At 35.9% G+C, this 18770-nt stretch overlaps 1 protein-coding gene across 3 annotated transcripts in view; it reads right to left on the bottom strand.

Annotated features, from left to right (window-relative positions):
• The window catches only part of ARMC4 (armadillo repeat containing 4), a 78966-nt gene that overhangs the window by 40171 nt on the left and 20025 nt on the right, over positions 1-18770 (bottom strand). For all 3 annotated transcript variants that reach the window (XM_017820298.1, XM_017820300.1, XM_017820299.1), the window contains 6 exons: positions 11827-11973; positions 11338-11547; positions 10951-11175; positions 8828-8938; positions 8200-8354; positions 4643-4885 (listed from right to left, as the gene is read on the bottom strand). In XM_017820298.1, the coding sequence (XP_017675787.1) occupies positions 4643-4885; positions 8200-8354; positions 8828-8938; positions 10951-11175; positions 11338-11547; positions 11827-11973 (1091 nt within the window). The remainder of the gene's footprint in view (positions 1-4642; positions 4886-8199; positions 8355-8827; positions 8939-10950; positions 11176-11337; positions 11548-11826; positions 11974-18770) is intronic.

The raw sequence follows: 18770 nt of genomic DNA, 5'->3' as shown, positions 1-18770 counted from the left end.
TATGACATTTAGTTGATATAAAAATCTTAATGTTTAACACTTAATTATTCAGATATTTAAGTGCTTTATAGAATAGCTGATCATCATGTATCTAATGTACAGGACACTATCATTAATAGTCAAATTCTTAACAGGCATGAAACTCATCCAAAATAGAAATATAAACTTTATGGTAAGTAATTGCTGTCTGGTGCTTCACTATAAGTACATAACAATATATAAATACGTGGAGTTCCAGTGCAAGAGCCCACTGTTGTGGTTCTATTCCTTCACACAGCTGAGCCATCTCACAAGAGAACTGGACCAGTTCTTGTAATTCAAAGCTTTGTACTTCATCATATATTGATCTTATTTGATCACTGATACAATTTAGAATAGGTGTAGATTATTCTGCTCCTCAAAATAACCAGTAGTAGTTGCACTGGCAGTTAGAAATGGCTGGAGGGAAGAGGCGCTCCTGTGCTGGCCAGACACCATTAGAGCAGAGGTGAAGGGATATGCAGCTGGCATCACTCCTACCAAAAGGCAACTGCAAGGTGTATGACCAAAACATCTTCCTGCTTTCCACACAGAACCGCTGATGTATGGTGTACATAGAACAGGTCTTATGGGCAAAAAATTTTAATGTGGTTAAACCCTTTCAGAGATCACTGGAATGTTTAGTATTGCAGTGAATTGGTATTTGCTATCTGACCAGAGCAGATAACTTAACAAGATATTTTTTGTTGACTTCTGTTGTCTATTCACAGGCAAAAGTTGCTTAACACAGGCTTTTCAAATTATTTAAGAATCTTGATATCATGAAAACATTGAACATCATGAGCAAGACATGGGCCACAATTCTAACAATTTACTTTGCTTTTTTAAATATATCTGAAACTAGCAAAGCTGTTAATCCTAAATAGTACTTCTCTTTCAAATTAAAACTTAATATTGAACATTTCCAGTAGTAACGTTGACATGAATTGCTTAAATACACATACATACACGCAGCTTAGACATCTGTTTGTCATATCTATCATCTTTCTCTGTTACAATGTTGTTTGCCAAAACTTTGAGAACTCTAGTTTAATTGCCTGCCAATTAAGACCACAAACGCAAATGTAAATAAACAAAGTTATACTGACTCTGTATTGTGCTCACTGGTAAGATTACAGGGTTTAAATCTGGCAGAATGTAATCTCGTCTTTTTTGAAACCACAATTTAGCATTTTCCTTAAAACTTTCACTAGTTGCTGCGGACTGCTTTGATAAATAGTATTATATACCAATGACTCAAACTCCATCTGTTTGGCTAAAATAATTGTACATTTCAGTTTATAATATTCTAAACCCTCAGTTTAGAACACTAGCAATGAAGTCTATGGGTTTTCAAACGGAGAGGGCAAATGAAAATAAAGTGACAGTCAAAGAATAAGCACCAGACCTTTGTTGTTAGTAAGAAAAAAAGAATAATTATAAAAAGTTCCTCAAAAAGATAAATATACATTAAAAAAGTACTGCAGCATCTCTGTCATGGCAGTGTAGCATGGAGAACAGCTTCACGCTGTCCACAAAAGAGTAAGAAAGTTCAGTCACATAATTATGCTTTTTTTAAGATAAGTCAACTTATTTTTGGCTCTGATAGAAGCTGGCTGCTATTCTTTATTTTAAATAGCTCAATAGAGCCAATAAGAATCACTTAATTGCTTGAAGTTGCCTTGAAGTAAAGGATTGGTGCAGAAAAGTAACACTAGTGTACTTTCCATTCAGCAGTTGTAGAAGTTATAGTGTCAGCCAGAAATGGCTGCAATAAATGGCAGAAATAAAATACACAAAATACATGTAGAAGATGTAGATTCACTTATGCTTATCTACTAGTCTATCTTCATCAGAGCAGGCTTCCACCATGGAACGTAAGAAAACTGTACAGCATTTCCCTCAGAATTTAACTCCACTGCTTCATAGAACACTCTCAGGTTTTTATAATCCACAATAATATTTTTTTCTTATAATAAACCCATCCTCTTCATAACATATCCTTGAATCATTCACAGAAATTATGTGAGCCCTACACTTGGTCTCTATGGTTTCCACATACCTACTGCTGCAAGAATAACCACATTCAAAATAGAAGACTGCTCAACTGAATATTTAGTTTCTAACCCACACTTTGTTAAACAGACATGAAATGTAAGACTATATCTGAAAATTCTAAATCGTTATGAGATCCTATCTTTATATTTTTCTGCTTTTTTTTCTGTGTTTCTAGTACATATGGAAGTCAATGATAGCAGAATTCAGAAAAATCATCATAGTTTTCAAAATTTCTGTAATGCCAAACTAAAAAAGTAACCCTATAAACAGAGCCTGTCTGTACCACATGACAAAGAAAACAAGCCTCAAAACCAGCCAAATTTGTCAACACAAAGGCTAACAGTAGAGAAGAACTGCTCACCTAGAACCCATCAAGACATTCTGAGAAATAAGTGATTATGAAATGAGGAATATGATAGGGTTCCATCTAGATGAGTAAGAAAGACCATAAACAGATAAGTATCAACATGCAATGGAAAGTTCTCATCACCTATATACACTTGCAGGCTTCAAGTGGCTTTGCTTTGCTTCTTTTCAGAAGATAATCTTGGCACATCTCCATATCCTTGTTCAGATGTGCCTTTTTGGTTAAGAACTTCAGAAAATGTTTACAGAAAGAGACTGAACTCCACAGTAGTTTCTAACAAGGCTGCTTATTGTTTTGGGCCCAAATTCTGTAAACGGAAAAAAGTCATACTACAGACTGTGTATGTATATCCTTCATGTCCTTGGTGACTTATTCTTCTCCAAAAGGAGAGCACATTGGATGAGGAGATACAATTTCAGCTTCTGTTGTACTGGTCTGAGAGGCGGACAAAGGAGAGGAATAGATGTACTTTTTTTTTTGTTGTTGCTTTTAAGTGCTCTCAACCCTGTGAGAGGTAGAGCACTCAAGCAAATCATTTAAACATGTGAACAGTTACACTGCTGTCAATGTTTTAGCTAAGCATTGTTTTTAAAAAATTTGTTGGGTTGGTATCAAACTTATCCCCACTGGGATGAATCACGCTTTGGGAGAAGACAGCAGCATTATCTCTTCTAGTACTACAAGCCTAGCTAGCACAACACATCAGGTACGTGCCACAGGCTTGCTAGTAATAATAAATTTTGTGTAACAGGTTTTTTGTAGTAGTAAAAAGTATATTCTACTCTCAGAATATACTCAAGATCTTGCTTACTTGTTAATGTTTTAAGATACTTTTAAAAACCCTTCTAGAGTTGAGAACTTCAACAGAGAATTTTTTATACGAACGAAACTTTATTCCTTTGTTCACTCTTCACAAAGTCTATAAAATTTTGTCCCAAACAACCTGTACTCTCTCTTTCTTAAAAATAAGATGGACTTTGTTCTATCACAATTTTAACAGCAACTTGTATTCTTTTTTATGCTTATACTGAACACATTCCAGTATGAAGCTATCCATGCTGGATACTACAAGTGACAGTTCTGAGTACTAGAGTATGTCTGAGGTTTTATAAATATCAATTTATATTTACTGGCATTTAAGTTTTTCAGTATTTGCAATGCTAATTCTGTTAAGTTTTTCAGTATTTGCAATGCTAATTCTGTTAGGTTAATACATTACACTAAAGACTGATTTTTAGTGAGATGTCTTGAAAGTGATTTCATTTATTTATAGTTTTATGCTACATGGCTAACTGCTCATACAACCCATGTTTACAGTTGTGTACCATCCAGCCTTTTGCCACTGGGTGACAGCCAAAGCATGAAAACAAAAGCCCTATTCAGGAAAAGAATTCCCTGCACTGCTATATGAATATCAAGTGAATTATGCAAATCAGAACAGGAGGAGCTTAATAAAACTCTCTTTCTGACCTTCCTTATGTATACGGAGGGAAATATGCCGAGAATCTTGAAGTAAATATCCCTGTAAGGGAACTGTAAGTGCAGTAAATGCCGACTTCAACATTTAACTGGAACACTTAATCATAAAACTCAAGAATCTTTGTAACTTATACAAAGAGAGGAACAACTCTCTCAGTAAAAAGACATCCTTTGTCTTTGGTTTTGCGAAGGAATAAGAGGTGAGAAAAGGGTCCAAAACTGTCTGAGTTCACAAAAGGAACGATGGAGGGGGACAAAATACAAAATACTAGAAGTACACTACTTCAAAAAATTTATTTTCATGACAGTAAATGGGCACATTTCCTTTTTAGAATAACTTTCTCTAATTTAGCCTTTATGATTATTATTTATGATTTGATAACAGACGTAAAAGGACATGGCAAAATACATACCTATCATGCAGCACTTCAAAATGGTGCTTTGTAATTTTGAATTTTAAGTTTAATAAAAATCAATTTAATAAAGGTTAAATTGGTTTTCCTCAAAATGCAAAAGAGATATATATATATAATATATGTATTTCCTTAATAATGTTTTTATATATCACATTTACAGGAGGCTGTAACTAACCCACAGAATCCTGAAAAAAAACCCAAAAAGTAAAACATCCTTTTAGGTCAGATTAGAATTGACTATATTTCCATCAGAATTACTAAATATTTTTTAATATTTAAAATGCTATATATAGTAATAACTCACATCATATTTTCAGTTTCTGTTGCACATGCTCCTACTGCTTTGTTGACATTCACAAGTAGTGCCTGATCTGTTGCAGTCAGTAACTTCACTAAAGGTGGTATTCCACCACATCTGCGGATAGTACTTCGATTTATTTGCTCCTGGCAACATTCTCCCAGTGCTCCAACGACATTTATAAGGACTTCTTCAGGCTGATCAGTAAGCAGTCCTACCAGAGTTTCTATGGTTTGATATTCCCGAAATCTAAAAGACAGCAATAAACCCAAAGTTATTATTTTCAGTATGTTACCATTATAAATTTAATTTTATAATTAAAGTATCATTATTATTGAAGTACAATGTTTAATTTCTGTATGTAAAATCATCTTGCTGAAGAAATCCTAATACAGGTAAGTCATTCCAACAACTTAGAATAAGTGTGACATAGAACCTACTTTTCTCATGACATTTCTCTAATTTAATTATCTGGGAATCTCTTGAGTAGTTTGAGCGTTTTCTAGACCTTGACACGTGGATGCAACATCTACAAATAGCTGAAACAAACCAGAGGACTGGCAATTGCTATGCTATCCTGACCTCAGTACTTTTTCCTGCTATGTTAACAATAGCTAGAGTAGTGGTCTACCAGACCCTTCTCCACCTCTCTGAACCAAAGGATCACGAGCCTTTAGAGAGTTTGCCCTGAGCAGTTCTATACTTAGTTCAGGCCTAATACATTGCATTTTCCTAAGGTCAGACCCATAGTTCTAGTACACCTCTACTGTACTATGTGAGATTTCAATCTGAAATTAAGAAATAAGTTGACAGAAATTTGACTTGATTGCTATATTAATACTTTCCTCATTCTTCATAAAACTTTTGGTACTGAAAATCAAAAATACAGTTTTTAAAAATCCTGGAGGTCCTATCCTACAAAGAGATGTGTGCTAAACCTCAGAAGTTCATCTTTCAGAACAGGATGTTTCCTCAGTGCTAGAATCATCTTCTAAGTTTGTTTTGTTCAAAACTTAAGACGATTATTTATACTTAAATACTGTATCTTCCTTTCATACATTTTCTGACACACCTTGACAGTTTCACTTGGTATATCAAGCTACATCTAATCTGTATCTAATCTAATTATCAGAGATAATTTCTCTGAGGGTACTGAGTTCTCATTTGTGTTTCCCTCCCAGCCCCTACCTTCTGGAAGTGTCTACTTGAGCTACAAAAACTGTATTTTCCAAGAATCAGTTGCACATGTGGCTTTTCTTTCATACAAAAAAAAAAATTAATATTTCTGAGATTTTTATGGCAGACTGGAGCTGTTTCAATAAAACTTAATCTTTCCAAGCTGGATTATCAGCATAACAATTAAAGTAACTGAGAAGTGAGAAACTTTCTTTTTTGGTTATTCAAACCTTTGCTTAAAGGGAAATCTTCCTTTCTTTGTTCACTATAACTTGGAAGTATCCCTAAAATCATTTTTTTCAAGAGTAAACATCAACAGCATGAATAAAAGAGCAATAAAGTAAGCAAATAATTAAAAAAAAAAAAGAAAAACAAAGCAAACCAAAAAAACACCAAACTGTTTTTCTCTGGCTACTTTTTCTGCATTGCATATCAACCGCTCCACAGATGGAACGACAGGAGCTGGCTCTGCAACAGGCAGGCTGCACTCTGACAGAGCTGCTGGCTCGGGCCATCTTGTGTCCAGAAGCAGAACGGCTCCTTGCACGCGAACTGGAATCTGAGCTGGACGGGCCCAGGCACCTGTATCAGCTCACTGCTGAGTCAGCACATCACCTCAGCAATGTACTTCAGGTATAGGAAATACTGTGCAGCACTTTCAAGGTAATTAAGTGTCCCTGCAGGAACCAGCAGGATTTGTTAGTTCCAGCTTCAGGCCAGACTCAAGCTCATCCCTCCAGATCTACTTAGGTGTTTTCATATCGACCTCACTCCCTTTTCTTTAGTGCCCTCCCATCTTGAGTTTGGACATAGTTTTAATGCTTCAGTCTCAGCACTACATAATACATGAATTCAGCTGGAGCTGTGCCTGGCTAGTAACCTTTGTGGAGCACCAAGGACTTGCCAAAGATATGTGAGTAGCCCAACAAAAATCTGTTTGCATTTGGACAGAATTATTGGCTACAGCTATACTAATAAATAAAACAGGCAAGGGCTCATTCTCTAGCCCTGAGGACGAGAAGCACAACATAGCATCCATATGGCTAAAATCTCTTCTCCTCACAACTCAGGGTGGCCTCGCCCATTCTGCCTAATGGAAACAATCTGTTGCCTGCACTGTTCCCAAGGAGTGTCTGGGCATTGTCTGGGACAGTGCTTGCTGGCACAGGCCAAACTGTGTAAGGGACTGTGCTGGCAGTTGAACAGTACGGATAATCCTAACATAGTGCCTGAACCCTGAAAGGTTGGCCCTGTTTAGTTTACTAGTAGAGAGAGAGCCATTCAGTCTGTCTCATCATTGATTGATCCAAAATCAGGATACCTCTGTGCAGATACCCAAAGCCCACAGAAAAGAAGGATATACCCTTCTGCGAAGTTAGGTTACCATACAATCAAGAACGCAAAAAGCAGTAGGACAGCAGCAGAAGATGTAAAGGCTGTGGGTTTGGGAACTCAATAAGGACAGTAAAAAAGCCAGAATGTAAACACTTAGAGTGGAAATCTTCCTAATTTTTATCTAGCCTTTATCTATATTTGTGCTTATTCAGCAAAGTACACTAAAATGAGGGCTGCAGGAAGAGGTTACCTCTTACTTATACTCTTTCTAACATATGAATCTTGCATTCTTTTGTACAGAACAGCATAACTTCTAGGAAACCTAGCACATATGCAGCAGAGTCAGCTTTTTTTTTGAGGTAAGGTGCATGAATATGGTAAATTAATTTTAGATGAGGACATTGAGTATTCTCAATGATGAAGCTGTTCCATGAAAGGTGGAGGGTGATAACTCATGCTGTCACATTCTCAGACAATTACTCAGGACTTTGGTACAGAGAGGTTGTAGGTACCTATGGTAGGACTCTCATCAGTTAATTCCACTCTTTAGAAGCTGGGTCTCCAGACTAAGCTACTTTCCTGAGACCCTTCTGTAGTCAAGAAGAGCAGCATCGAGACTAACTATCCTAAACTCCAGTATATTTCTAATACGTATTAGACATCTACCCTAGAATGACATCTTTTGCTCTCTGTCTCTCTTGATGTAAGACATTAAAGTGTACTAAGAACTCTGTCTACCATGCTGCAGTGATTCCAGCTTGTAAGCTACACGGAGGAGAGAGGATATCAGATATGTCCATGTATCAGATGTTTAGTATGTGCTGGTACACCTCCCGACTCAGTGTCCTATGTCTTAGCTATTCTTTAGAGGCATCGCTTATCTCCATTTACTCTTAACATTCTAGGATCTGAGCACTGTCCACCATGCCCTGATGAGGTCAGGTGGGAGTTTTTTAAGTACTATGAAACCTAAGTTGAAAGTCCAACTGATTATAAAGAATGTTTTCGACGAACCATGACACAACAATTTTGAAAAAAATTTAAATTGTTACTTTGACACGTTTTCTATACTGATAGCACATTTCCAGATAGCTCCCGTCACAGCTGCCAGAAGTTTCTTGTTTTCAGAGTTATCAAGCAGAACAGAGAGTGGTTGTAGACCTCCATGTTGTCTAACCAGGTCACGTATTTGTTTATCTTCTGCACACTATACAAAACAATTAAATATATACATTATATAAAAATGTGTAAAATTATGTCTTCAAAAGCTAGCTGCATTACATTGTAACTAGTAAAATCTAATACAGAAGAAAACAAATATTGTATTAAAGTACCTGAATATGCTAACAACTCACTAAGAGAGTTTGACAGTAAACTGCTACTGTATATGCAGCAGTGCTTATACTGTCACACTGTCCACTTTGTGAGCAAACAAACATAAAAAAATCCAAAGAGGCTTCTCTCCACTGGCTACCCGTGCAATTTAGGACTTGCACAAAAGAAGAGCAAGTAGGAACTTAACTACAATATTAAATATGCAGTTAAAATATTCACAACATTTTTATAAAGTAATTTCTTACATATTAGAGAAATAGTGAAATTAAGAAATATTAAAACCGACAACCACATGAAAACAAGGGGCTAATTCTGGCTCTGATCTACTGATTGTAATAAAATTACCTTAAATATGGCACTTGCACAATGCATCTGAAGCTCCTCATGTTCACTACTCAAATTTTTCACCAGGTTCTCAATCATTCCCTCTGTTTTTATTGCAAGCCTGTAACTTGGCTAAAAAGATAAACTGCATCTTTTAAATCCAGTATATTAATAGTTAATAGGTCACAATAATAATACAGTGCTACAATTCCAGGGTTTGGTATTGAGAAGTCTTGTACTTTGTCACAAGCACAAGTAATCATTGCCTTGAAAATACCACTCATGATCTCAAAGGTAAGGAAATATAGAAATTCTCTGCAGTGCTCTTCCAATCACCTGTAAAACCAGGTGCTGCAATGCATATTGTGTAGCCACTTGGCTTAAAGAGAATGCAGAATATTCTGAAAGGTGTCCAGACTCCCTGCTCAGAGCCAAGAAAGTAAAAGGTGCTTCAGAATGGGATCAAGAAGTACCCACCCACTTCATTGATAACCAGCAGCCAAAACAACAGATCTATACCTAGAACAAGGTTAGAAAAACAGGCATTGTAACAGGGGATCATTGTTTAAGAGAGGGGAAACATCATTGTAAGAGGTGCATTTAGTATTCTTTCCAAGTTAGGCCAGACAAGAAACCCTTAAAAACGTCACCCCCTCAATACAGACTTATTTAACCTGAAACCTGCCAGGTTTGTGTCTCATGCAACATGCCTAAATTTGTGTAATTCAAGAAACTAATTTTTAAATTCAAGAAACTAAATTTTTACAAATAATGTAAAATCTTTTGAAAACTCATGTCTTCCGTGTCTCGAATTCTCCAAGAGAATGTATTTATATTTTTTACCTGAAGTGCAATACACCTTACTTTCAAATATGATTCTACAAATGGAGGTATAGAATCATAAAAAAATAGAATAATTTAGGTTGGAAAAGACCTTCAAGACCTTTGAGTCCAACCATTCACCCCGCACTGCCAAGTCCACCTCTAAACCATGTCCCTAAGTGCCACATCTACACGTCTTTTGAACACCTCCAGGGATGGTGACTCAACTACTTCCCTGGGCAGCCTGTTCCAATGCTTGACAACCCTTTCAGTGAACAAATTTTTCCTAATACCCCAATTAAACCTCCCCTGATTCAACCTGAGGCCATTTTCTCTGGTCCTATTGCTTGTTAGCTGGGAGAAGAGACCAATACCTATGTTGCTACAACCTCCTTTCAGGCAGCTGGATGGAGTTATCAGATCCTCCTCATCTCCTTTTCTCCAGGCTAAACAACCCCAGCTCCCTCAGCTGCTCCTCATCAGACTGGTGCTCCAGATCCTTCCCTAGCTCTGCTGTCCTTCTCTGGACTCCAGCACCTCAAAGTCTCTCTTGAAGTTAGGGGCCCAGAACTGAACACAGGATTTGAGGTGCAGCATCAGTAGTGCCAAGAGGGGGTGATCACTGCCCTGGTCCTGCTGGCCACACTATTGCTGATACAGGCAGGATGCCACTGACCTTCTTGCCACCTGGGCACAATCTGGCTCATGTTCACCCACTGTCAACCAGCACCCTGAGGTCCTTTTCTGCCAGGCAGTTTTCCAGCAACTGTTCCCCCAGCCTGTAGCACTGCCTGGGGTTGTTGTGACCCAAGTGCAGGACCTGGCATTTTGCCTTGTTCAACCTCATACCATTGGCCTCAGCCCATGGATCCAGCCTGTCCAGATCCCTCTGCAGAGCCTTCCTGCCCTCCAGCAATTCAACATTCCCACTCTACTTGGTGTTGTCTGCAAACTGACTGAGGGTGCCCTTGATCTCGTTGTCCCCATCACTGATTATGATATTAAACAGAACTGTCCCAGTCATGTAATCACATATATGGTCATGGTAAAAAATATTTGTATTTGAATTTAAAAACTGAATATACTCAAAACTGTGAAATCTGCCATGGTTCACATACTACTCCCAGCCATTTAAATAAAAAATACATGGCCTTTACTTCATTACAAGCTGTGACCTTCTCAAAAACACTTCGATCACACAAAGCATCTACTTCCTGATGGGATAACTGCCCTGATTTAAGTGACATTAAAATGTAATACTTCCTTTTAGTAGGCAATTGTTTTAATGCTTAGAAATAACTTAGCTATATGTGTTTACTTACCTCTGAGGCACATTCTTGTAGTGTTCCCACTACTGGGATTAAGATGTTTGCATCTGAGCATTTGAGCCACGTAGCTAACAATGGAATGCCACCAGCTTTACGGATTGCTTTCTTGTTTTTGGTGCTTTTGCTGCAGCTCCACAGTGCCAAAGCACCACAGCGTGCTATTTCGGTATCTTTGGCTTGGTATGGTGTCCCCACTGAAACACCCTCCAACAGCCCAACCTAAAAAAACCCATATTTTTTAATATCTAAAGGGAAGTTTGATATTATACTGCTTTTTAATTATGGTAAACACTACCACAATAATCACGTATACAACACATGATGTATTTTTTTAACAAAAATACACATATGACAAGGGTACAAATTTTAATGTCTGCTTACCAATTTCCTGATTCCTCCATATTGCCTTACTGTCTTTCGTGCTCGTTTAAATCTAGCAACGTGAGCAATTGTTTCAGCTGCCAAACATTTTAGATCTTTATCTGGAGAGTCCAGTATTTTCACCATGATCTCTAAGCCCCCAAGATCTGCAATTGCATGTCTGATCAGTATATTTTGACTAATTTCCTTCAGGATTTTTAATGAACCAGTCTAAATAATGGGAAAAAACAGACGTTAAACATTATTTAATTATAAAAAACATTAACATTGTTTAAAATGCTGGGTTATCTAAAACATCTTATCTTTTATATTTAAGAAACTGAAAGTCAAAGAAATTGATTTCTTTCTCAAAAATCTGAAGAAAAAAAGAAAATAGAGGAATGAGTAAAGAAATAAATCAATTTTCTTTACACTCTATAACTTTGAAAATTGAAACAATATTCTAACAGAAAGGGCATATTTATAGATCTATTTGACAAAGCTGCTTACCTGACAGTTAGTTTCTTCTGTATCAAGTAAATTAATTAACACTTCAAGACATCCAGTGTCTTTGAAAGCCAGCTGACACGATTCTTGAGCCATATTGAAATCTCTCATTGAACACAGTGCAATTACAGTAGCTGTTGGATCACCTGCCTAAAATAAAGCAAATAATTAACAAATCTGTAAAGTGCTCTTATTATAAAACGTAATCACTTCCACTCATACTAGTAAAATCACTACTAAAGAAGAAACATGTTAGAGTATTTTGATTCTATTATGTTAAAAAACACAGACATAGAAAGAAAGGGAATTATTGATAAAGTCTGTAAATGTCATAAAGATTCAAGTGAGTGAATAGCTCAGGTGACAAATGACTAATATGGCTTTCTGTGAATGGACCAGTAAATTAGGCAGTCAAGTATTGTGAGCTTTGTACAAGTGTTTGCAGATAGCAAAAGAACACAGAGTGAAGATACAGACATTTCAGAGATCCTGTCTGCATTTTTGCATTGGTATTCCAGAGATTCCAACAGGAATCTTCCATTGTGGATATTTCAGAGGATTTTTTTTCCCAGATTGAAGCCCTTGTAGAAAGTGTTTATTAAAAAACCCTGACATTTATGAACAATAACAAATTGCCACTATTAGATAATATTCAGCTGAGTTATAAAGGAAACGGTATAATAGTTGATTCAGCAGAGGTGGCACATATCCTCTCACTTCAAACTGCCCTGTTACTGCCCTGTGAAACAACAAATGTTATGTCAACTTTGGAAACAGCTCAAATGTTATCCAAGGCCTTTTAGCCAAAAATATGCGCTGGACAAATTGGTAGATTGTAATAAAGAACAGAATTAGCAGTCAGTGCATATAATATTCTTGCAACAATATGATATACTTAGAGCTCCAAAGAATGACAAAAGTCACCAAGCTGTGGCAATAGTGATCCAGTTGATATGTCCAAGTGGACTCCACAACGATTTTGACAAAGTCAAAAAAGGAAAGACCTAAGAAAAGAAAGTAAGCCACTGTATTATAACAAGAAAGATCATTATTTGGATTGGAAAGAATGACTGAAGGATAGGAAACTGAGGATAGGAGCAAAAAGTCAGTTCAATACAGGGATGTGATTTAGTGGAGTTCCATGGACCCCTGTTGAAGTTATGTAATTCAACATACTCGTAAACACCCAGAGAAATGGAAGGACTAGTTAAGTGACAAAGTTTATTGACAATATTATAATTCAGGGCCTGTTGTGACAAGCTGCTAAAAAAATTACTAGGACTAAGAGGGCAGTAAAACAGCAAACAAGAAAATGAGAAATTATGCACATCAGAAAAAACAATCCTAACTCCACAGATGAAATGATAGTTTTTCAGCTGACCATTAAAAATTAGAAACGATATCTTGAGGCTGGGGGAGATGGCAAACAAATAAACATAATATTGGGACTTATTTGGCAAAAAATATTGAACAGAGAACGTCACTATACCACAGTATAAATCTACAGTTCACATACAACTTAAAAACTTCAAGCAATTCTACAGCTTCCCCCTCAGGAAGGTTACTATAGCACTGGAAAACTTTCAGAAAAGAGCAGCAAAGACAATCCAAAATTTTTTTAGTCTAAAAGAGGGAAGCCTGAAGGGATATCATAGAGGTTGACAGTGTTAGGGATGGCCTTGAATAGGACAGAGAGGGGTTGACTGTCCTATGTTTCTTTTAATACAGATATAATCTCCTTTCATAATGAGGTATAATAGGGTTAAGGTAGTTGGTTCTTCAAATGAGGTAACAGACTAGTTGTGAAATGACTCTGTGTAAGTTAAAAATTTTCACTGAAGGTCAACAAAAACATAAATATGTCATTCAACTCTTAACCTCCTGTGTTAAAAACAAGTGGCAGTTTGAGAGTATTAGAAAGCTATGTTTGCCCTGTTCTTACTTCGCCCTGGGCAATCTTTTGTGGTACTGGGTTTCTTCTGCCTTGATGAACTATGATAAGAACAGTGTTTCACACTACTATAGGTTATATAGTCAAGTTTCCCACATTTGTGAAAATCAGAAGTCAGGACATCAGAATGCAAAAGATGAACTTTAACCACATAAAAGTTCCATCCTGATCATCATGTCTCCCCTCCTGTTGCAGTCAGGTTATTGGGATACATTGTCTTCTGATCTGTCCAATACAGGGGGGTTTGAAGGTCATACAAGTAATGAAAACAGGATATAACTTGAAGAGTTCTGTTTTGGAAACAGAGTAAAAAAAGACTAGGGATGTTGGATATGAATTTGAGATTACAGTGTAATATTTGATTAAAAGGATGAATTTTGGGATATATAATTGGAAGAACTGCATAGGAACATACATATTCTCTCTTTTTAGGCACTTAGGCACTTGTGCAATTACCACTGAAATTCTGTGTCTAATTTTCCTTCTTACTGTTCTAGAAGGAAAGCGAAAAGTTGGAGATGATTCAGAAAAGAAAAATTCAAATTATTGTAAGCCTGGAAAATAGTTGCATTAAGAGAGACACGAGGAATACTATTTAGTTTATTAAAAAGTAAATTAAGGTATGAATCATTCATAGTGACTAAATAAATCTATTATGAATAGGAGCGTGATCACAGAGAGCTCTACATTCTAGCACAGAGATTTGATGATTTGAAGTTAAAGGTACTAAAACTCAGATGAGGAGTAAAGTGCAAGTTTTCCATTGTGTGGTTAATTATCCTTTGGAAGAAATTATTTAGGAGCGATGATAAGTTTTCCATCAGTGGAAATTTTTCAGTCAAGATTGGAAGATTTTCTAAACAATAAGCTCTATTTCAGTCACTGCTACTAGACTTAAAGCAAGGAAAAGATCAAAGAACACAACACAGAGAGTTAAACCAGATGACAATGGATTCTTTTGAACCTATAATATAGGTTTAGTGTTAACAAAATCAGGGATGGACCAAGCTGAATGGAAATTAGGAGGGCTGAGCTAGCATGTAGCTGCAACAGAAGCTGAAGCACATGAACAATGCCAACTGCGGAAGTTACAATTTGGAATCCCTAGTAAATCAAATTACAGTATCCACCTTCTGCATGCCTCTGAATTCTAGGGAAGCTTTGGATCCCACCAGATCTGAACTGTGCTGCCCAAGCCCATCTCTTCTAAATGACAGTTTTGAATCTGTGAAGGACTTTTAGCCAACCCCTTCCAGTTGTGCACATCATAACGAAATACAGAATATTGAAAAACTGAGTAAAGTTTGCTAATCTGAAACAAGTAGATCTAGCAAAACCAAAACTTTTGCAGCATATTACTTAAAAGTAAACAGAAACACTATGACAAATACAGTAAAAAAAGTATTTAAATTCAACATGCTCTTCCCACAGTTAGGATAAATGTAGTAGAGAATCACAAGTGAGAAAATCCAAAAAGAATGCAAGAACTACTTCATAAAGTTTGAGACCAGTAACTCACATCAGACAAAACACTTCTGCAAATCAACAAAGTGTATTCTGATAGTACTTCATAATTTTTACTTAAATGTTTTGTAGCAATAGATATACACAGAATTTCCCCACAAAAAAATATTTAAATATAAAGGTAATTTTTAAACATCTGTAGCATATAGTGTGCTAAAGGAAGATGCCCATGATTTTTTTAAGTTATCTTTTTTTAATCATCGTTATCATCTTGACTTCAGAAGAATGAAATGTGTCTTGCTTTAATAACATATTTTCATCTACTTTGAAAATATGTCCCAGGGTATAAAATAGCGTAAGAATTTCTCAAATGTTTTCATAGGGAAATCAGTTTATCCACACAAACAAAACTAAATTATTTTTTTAAAAATCCATATGATATGATTAAAAGACTATATTGAATATCCTACAGCTCAAAAAAACTAACAGCTCTCCTTTTACGAAATCTATGGTCTTTTCACATATCTTAGGCTTTGTTATTTACTTTGCTTTGTATAATAAAAACTTTGCAGCAGGTGTTTTAAGAGAAAACTTATCTTTTTATTATTTTACATAAATGCAGAAGTATATCACTAACCTGAAAAGTGATGTCTCTTCTTTTGCAGACTGCTTCTCCTAAAGTGAAACTCCACTTATACCTAACATAATAATCCATAATTCCCTTATCTTACACGTATAATAGTTGGCATATGATATTTAATATAGACCAGATTTTTTAAAAATAAACAATTTTATTTTTCTTTTACTAAATAAAAAATAGAACTGTATATAAAATACATATATACGCATTTTATTTTTTGGCTTCAAAAATGAACACACCACTTAAAGTGTTTTTAATGTAAAACCACAATAAAATATTTCTCATATGTGCTGAAGCATCAGTTCCACAAAATAAGAAATATTAGTGACAGTTTCAACAATTCTTTTTTTGTTTCTTGAAGTTATCATTACAGTAAGTACTGCAGTAGTTACAGAATAGATTTTAACATGCATGGAAATAGTTACCTCTCCATTAAGTTGACATAAAATCTGCATCATGTTGTTATACCATTTGAAATCTGATATGCTGGATGCAAATAGACCCTACTGGCAGATCAACAATCAATTTTAAGGCTTGAAATTAAACACAGACTTAGTTAAAAATGTGCCTCTCTTCCTATATATTGGTATAACATATATATCCATAAATGAAACGAAAATAAACCAGTATCACCATTACACTATCAGTAAAACATCTTCTGTGCAATGTATGTGTAATGTCTCTGTTATGATACTCAGAGCTTGCAAATGACAATTACAGAACTACCAACAAGATCAAATAAGAACGAAAATAAAAGAAAAACACAAGCAAATAAGGACACAAACTAAAATACAGTTACCAAGGAACACACAAGTTCAAACCATCATTTTGTTTGATACTTCTGTAATAATCAAGAGGATAAAATCTGTTAGTCAATGGCAAGCTTTCAACAAATGAAACTAAGAAGGCTAAAAGCATTAAGGGGCCTTTTTTATGCATTAACTTTTACTGTTTTCTACTAATGTTTACTTAATGTCAGTGATGGCATAGTGAACACTGCCTATGCTAAGGACATAATTAACTAGTCAGTAAGTACTTAGATAACTTAGATGTTTTCATACTAGATGAGCTTAATGGATTCTGCTCTTTGGTGCTGAGAGAATTGGCTGATGCCATGACGAGCTTGCAGAACTGTAGATAAAAATCCGTTGTTATCAACACAATATAATCTACCAATATCACAGTGTTGCCAAACAAAAAAAGCAAACTTTACAGAGAGACTTACACCCAGATTTGTAAGATAAAAGAAATCATCCTTCTTTGGTTTGGCACTGATTAAGTGCTGTGTTCATTCTAGGTATCACACTTCAAAAAAGATACTGATAAAGTTGATAAAGACCAGAGGACATCAAAATATCTCAAAAGTATGATCTTCACAGAAAAATGGAAGGAACTGGAGCAGTTTACTCTGAGGTAGAGCATAAGGAGGTGGTTTAAAGGACAGCTACAATGGCAATCATCTGTTCACCAGATCCAGTGTAAGACAAGAAATAATTGGGTTAAATAGCATCAGGGCTGATCTATGCTAGGCAAATAAATAAATAAATAAAGGTAAGGATATTTGAATTTTTGAATATATTGCTTGCAGCACTTATGAAATCTTCACAACATGAACGAAAAGATAGAGAGATATTTGTCCAGAAGACACACAAAGAATTGATGCTGCTTCAGAGGCAAGCAGATGGAGTCAATGACCTCCTACATTCTGCCCTAGTCCTATTTTCTGTTGCTTATTTTTTGTGAACTTTTACTACCATTAAATTTTGTAAATATTAAATGTTTTTGACACTTCCTTCTTTTCTTTAAAAAGAGGATTGACCCATAACAGATAATATGATTAAATACAGAGAATAGATAGTAAAATAGGCTTAAGATTTCAATAGCCCTTGTCCCATCCCAATTAAACCCTTCCCAGTCAATACAAAGCTTTAAGTGTTGAAATGATGATCTCAGTTCAGCGGGCTAGGAAAGAAAGACACAAAATTTCCTCTAGAGTCCTCTCTGGAAGGGGTAAATACCATTAAAGGTTTTTTGCAGACGATCCGCCAGTAGGCAGAAGCATTAGCTCGACAGGCAGTTGAGACTGCACAGGAGCTGTGCAGGAGACTGCAGGGTATCTAATCCAGTACAGTCCACTGTATGGCACTCCTACCCTCCCTGTTCCTTCTGCTTGAACCCTCTGACATCATAAGTGGCATAATTAGGCCACTTTGGGTGACCTACAGCAGAGATCTGTATCAGAGTTCAGAATTGTCACAATTGCCACTAGGGAAAGGACAGTTTTAAGAAAAAGGCACCACTTATACCTGGACTCAGGATAACAATGATCTTTGAGTCCTTTGACAGAATTGCTTCCTGCTACTGACCAGGTGCCTTTTCCTAGTATCTCTCTTCCCCTCTTTCAACTGAAGCCTAAAGGCATTATTGGAGTACAAGTAATAAAAGTACTAACAAGATTATAAAGAAGATTATTCCAAATTTGTTGCTCAATTTGTAGTAAAATGAACCTCCATGCATGGAAATATATAAACATTACAATAAAGTTACAGTGCATTTCAGTTTCTTCAGAGAAAGCAAGATTAAATAAAAACACAATTATAAAGTTTTTGGCTCACAAACATCTCTATAAATATGGTACCTATTTGAAGGGGGTTTAAATTAATTTATTTAATTTGTATTACGATTTAGAGTGAACATGACTGAATGCAACCAGAAAATGAAATATTGTTTTACTTTGCATGGCAATGTCAAGAATGGGGTTTTTTTGTTTAGACCTACGTTTGAAATTTATTTTTCCAGAGTAAAAGTTTATTTACTGTATTAAATAATTCCTGGATAGACAGAATAATGTGCCTGTCTGTGATAGCATGCCCATGACTGAATAACAAGAAA

The sequence above is a fragment of the Lepidothrix coronata genome, unplaced genomic scaffold, assembly GCF_001604755.1.
Source record: "Lepidothrix coronata isolate B3197 unplaced genomic scaffold, Lepidothrix_coronata-1.0 Scaffold80, whole genome shotgun sequence".
NCBI classification, from domain to species: Eukaryota; Metazoa; Chordata; class Aves; order Passeriformes; family Pipridae; genus Lepidothrix; species Lepidothrix coronata.
This window is presented reverse-complemented; position numbering and strand designations above follow the sequence as displayed.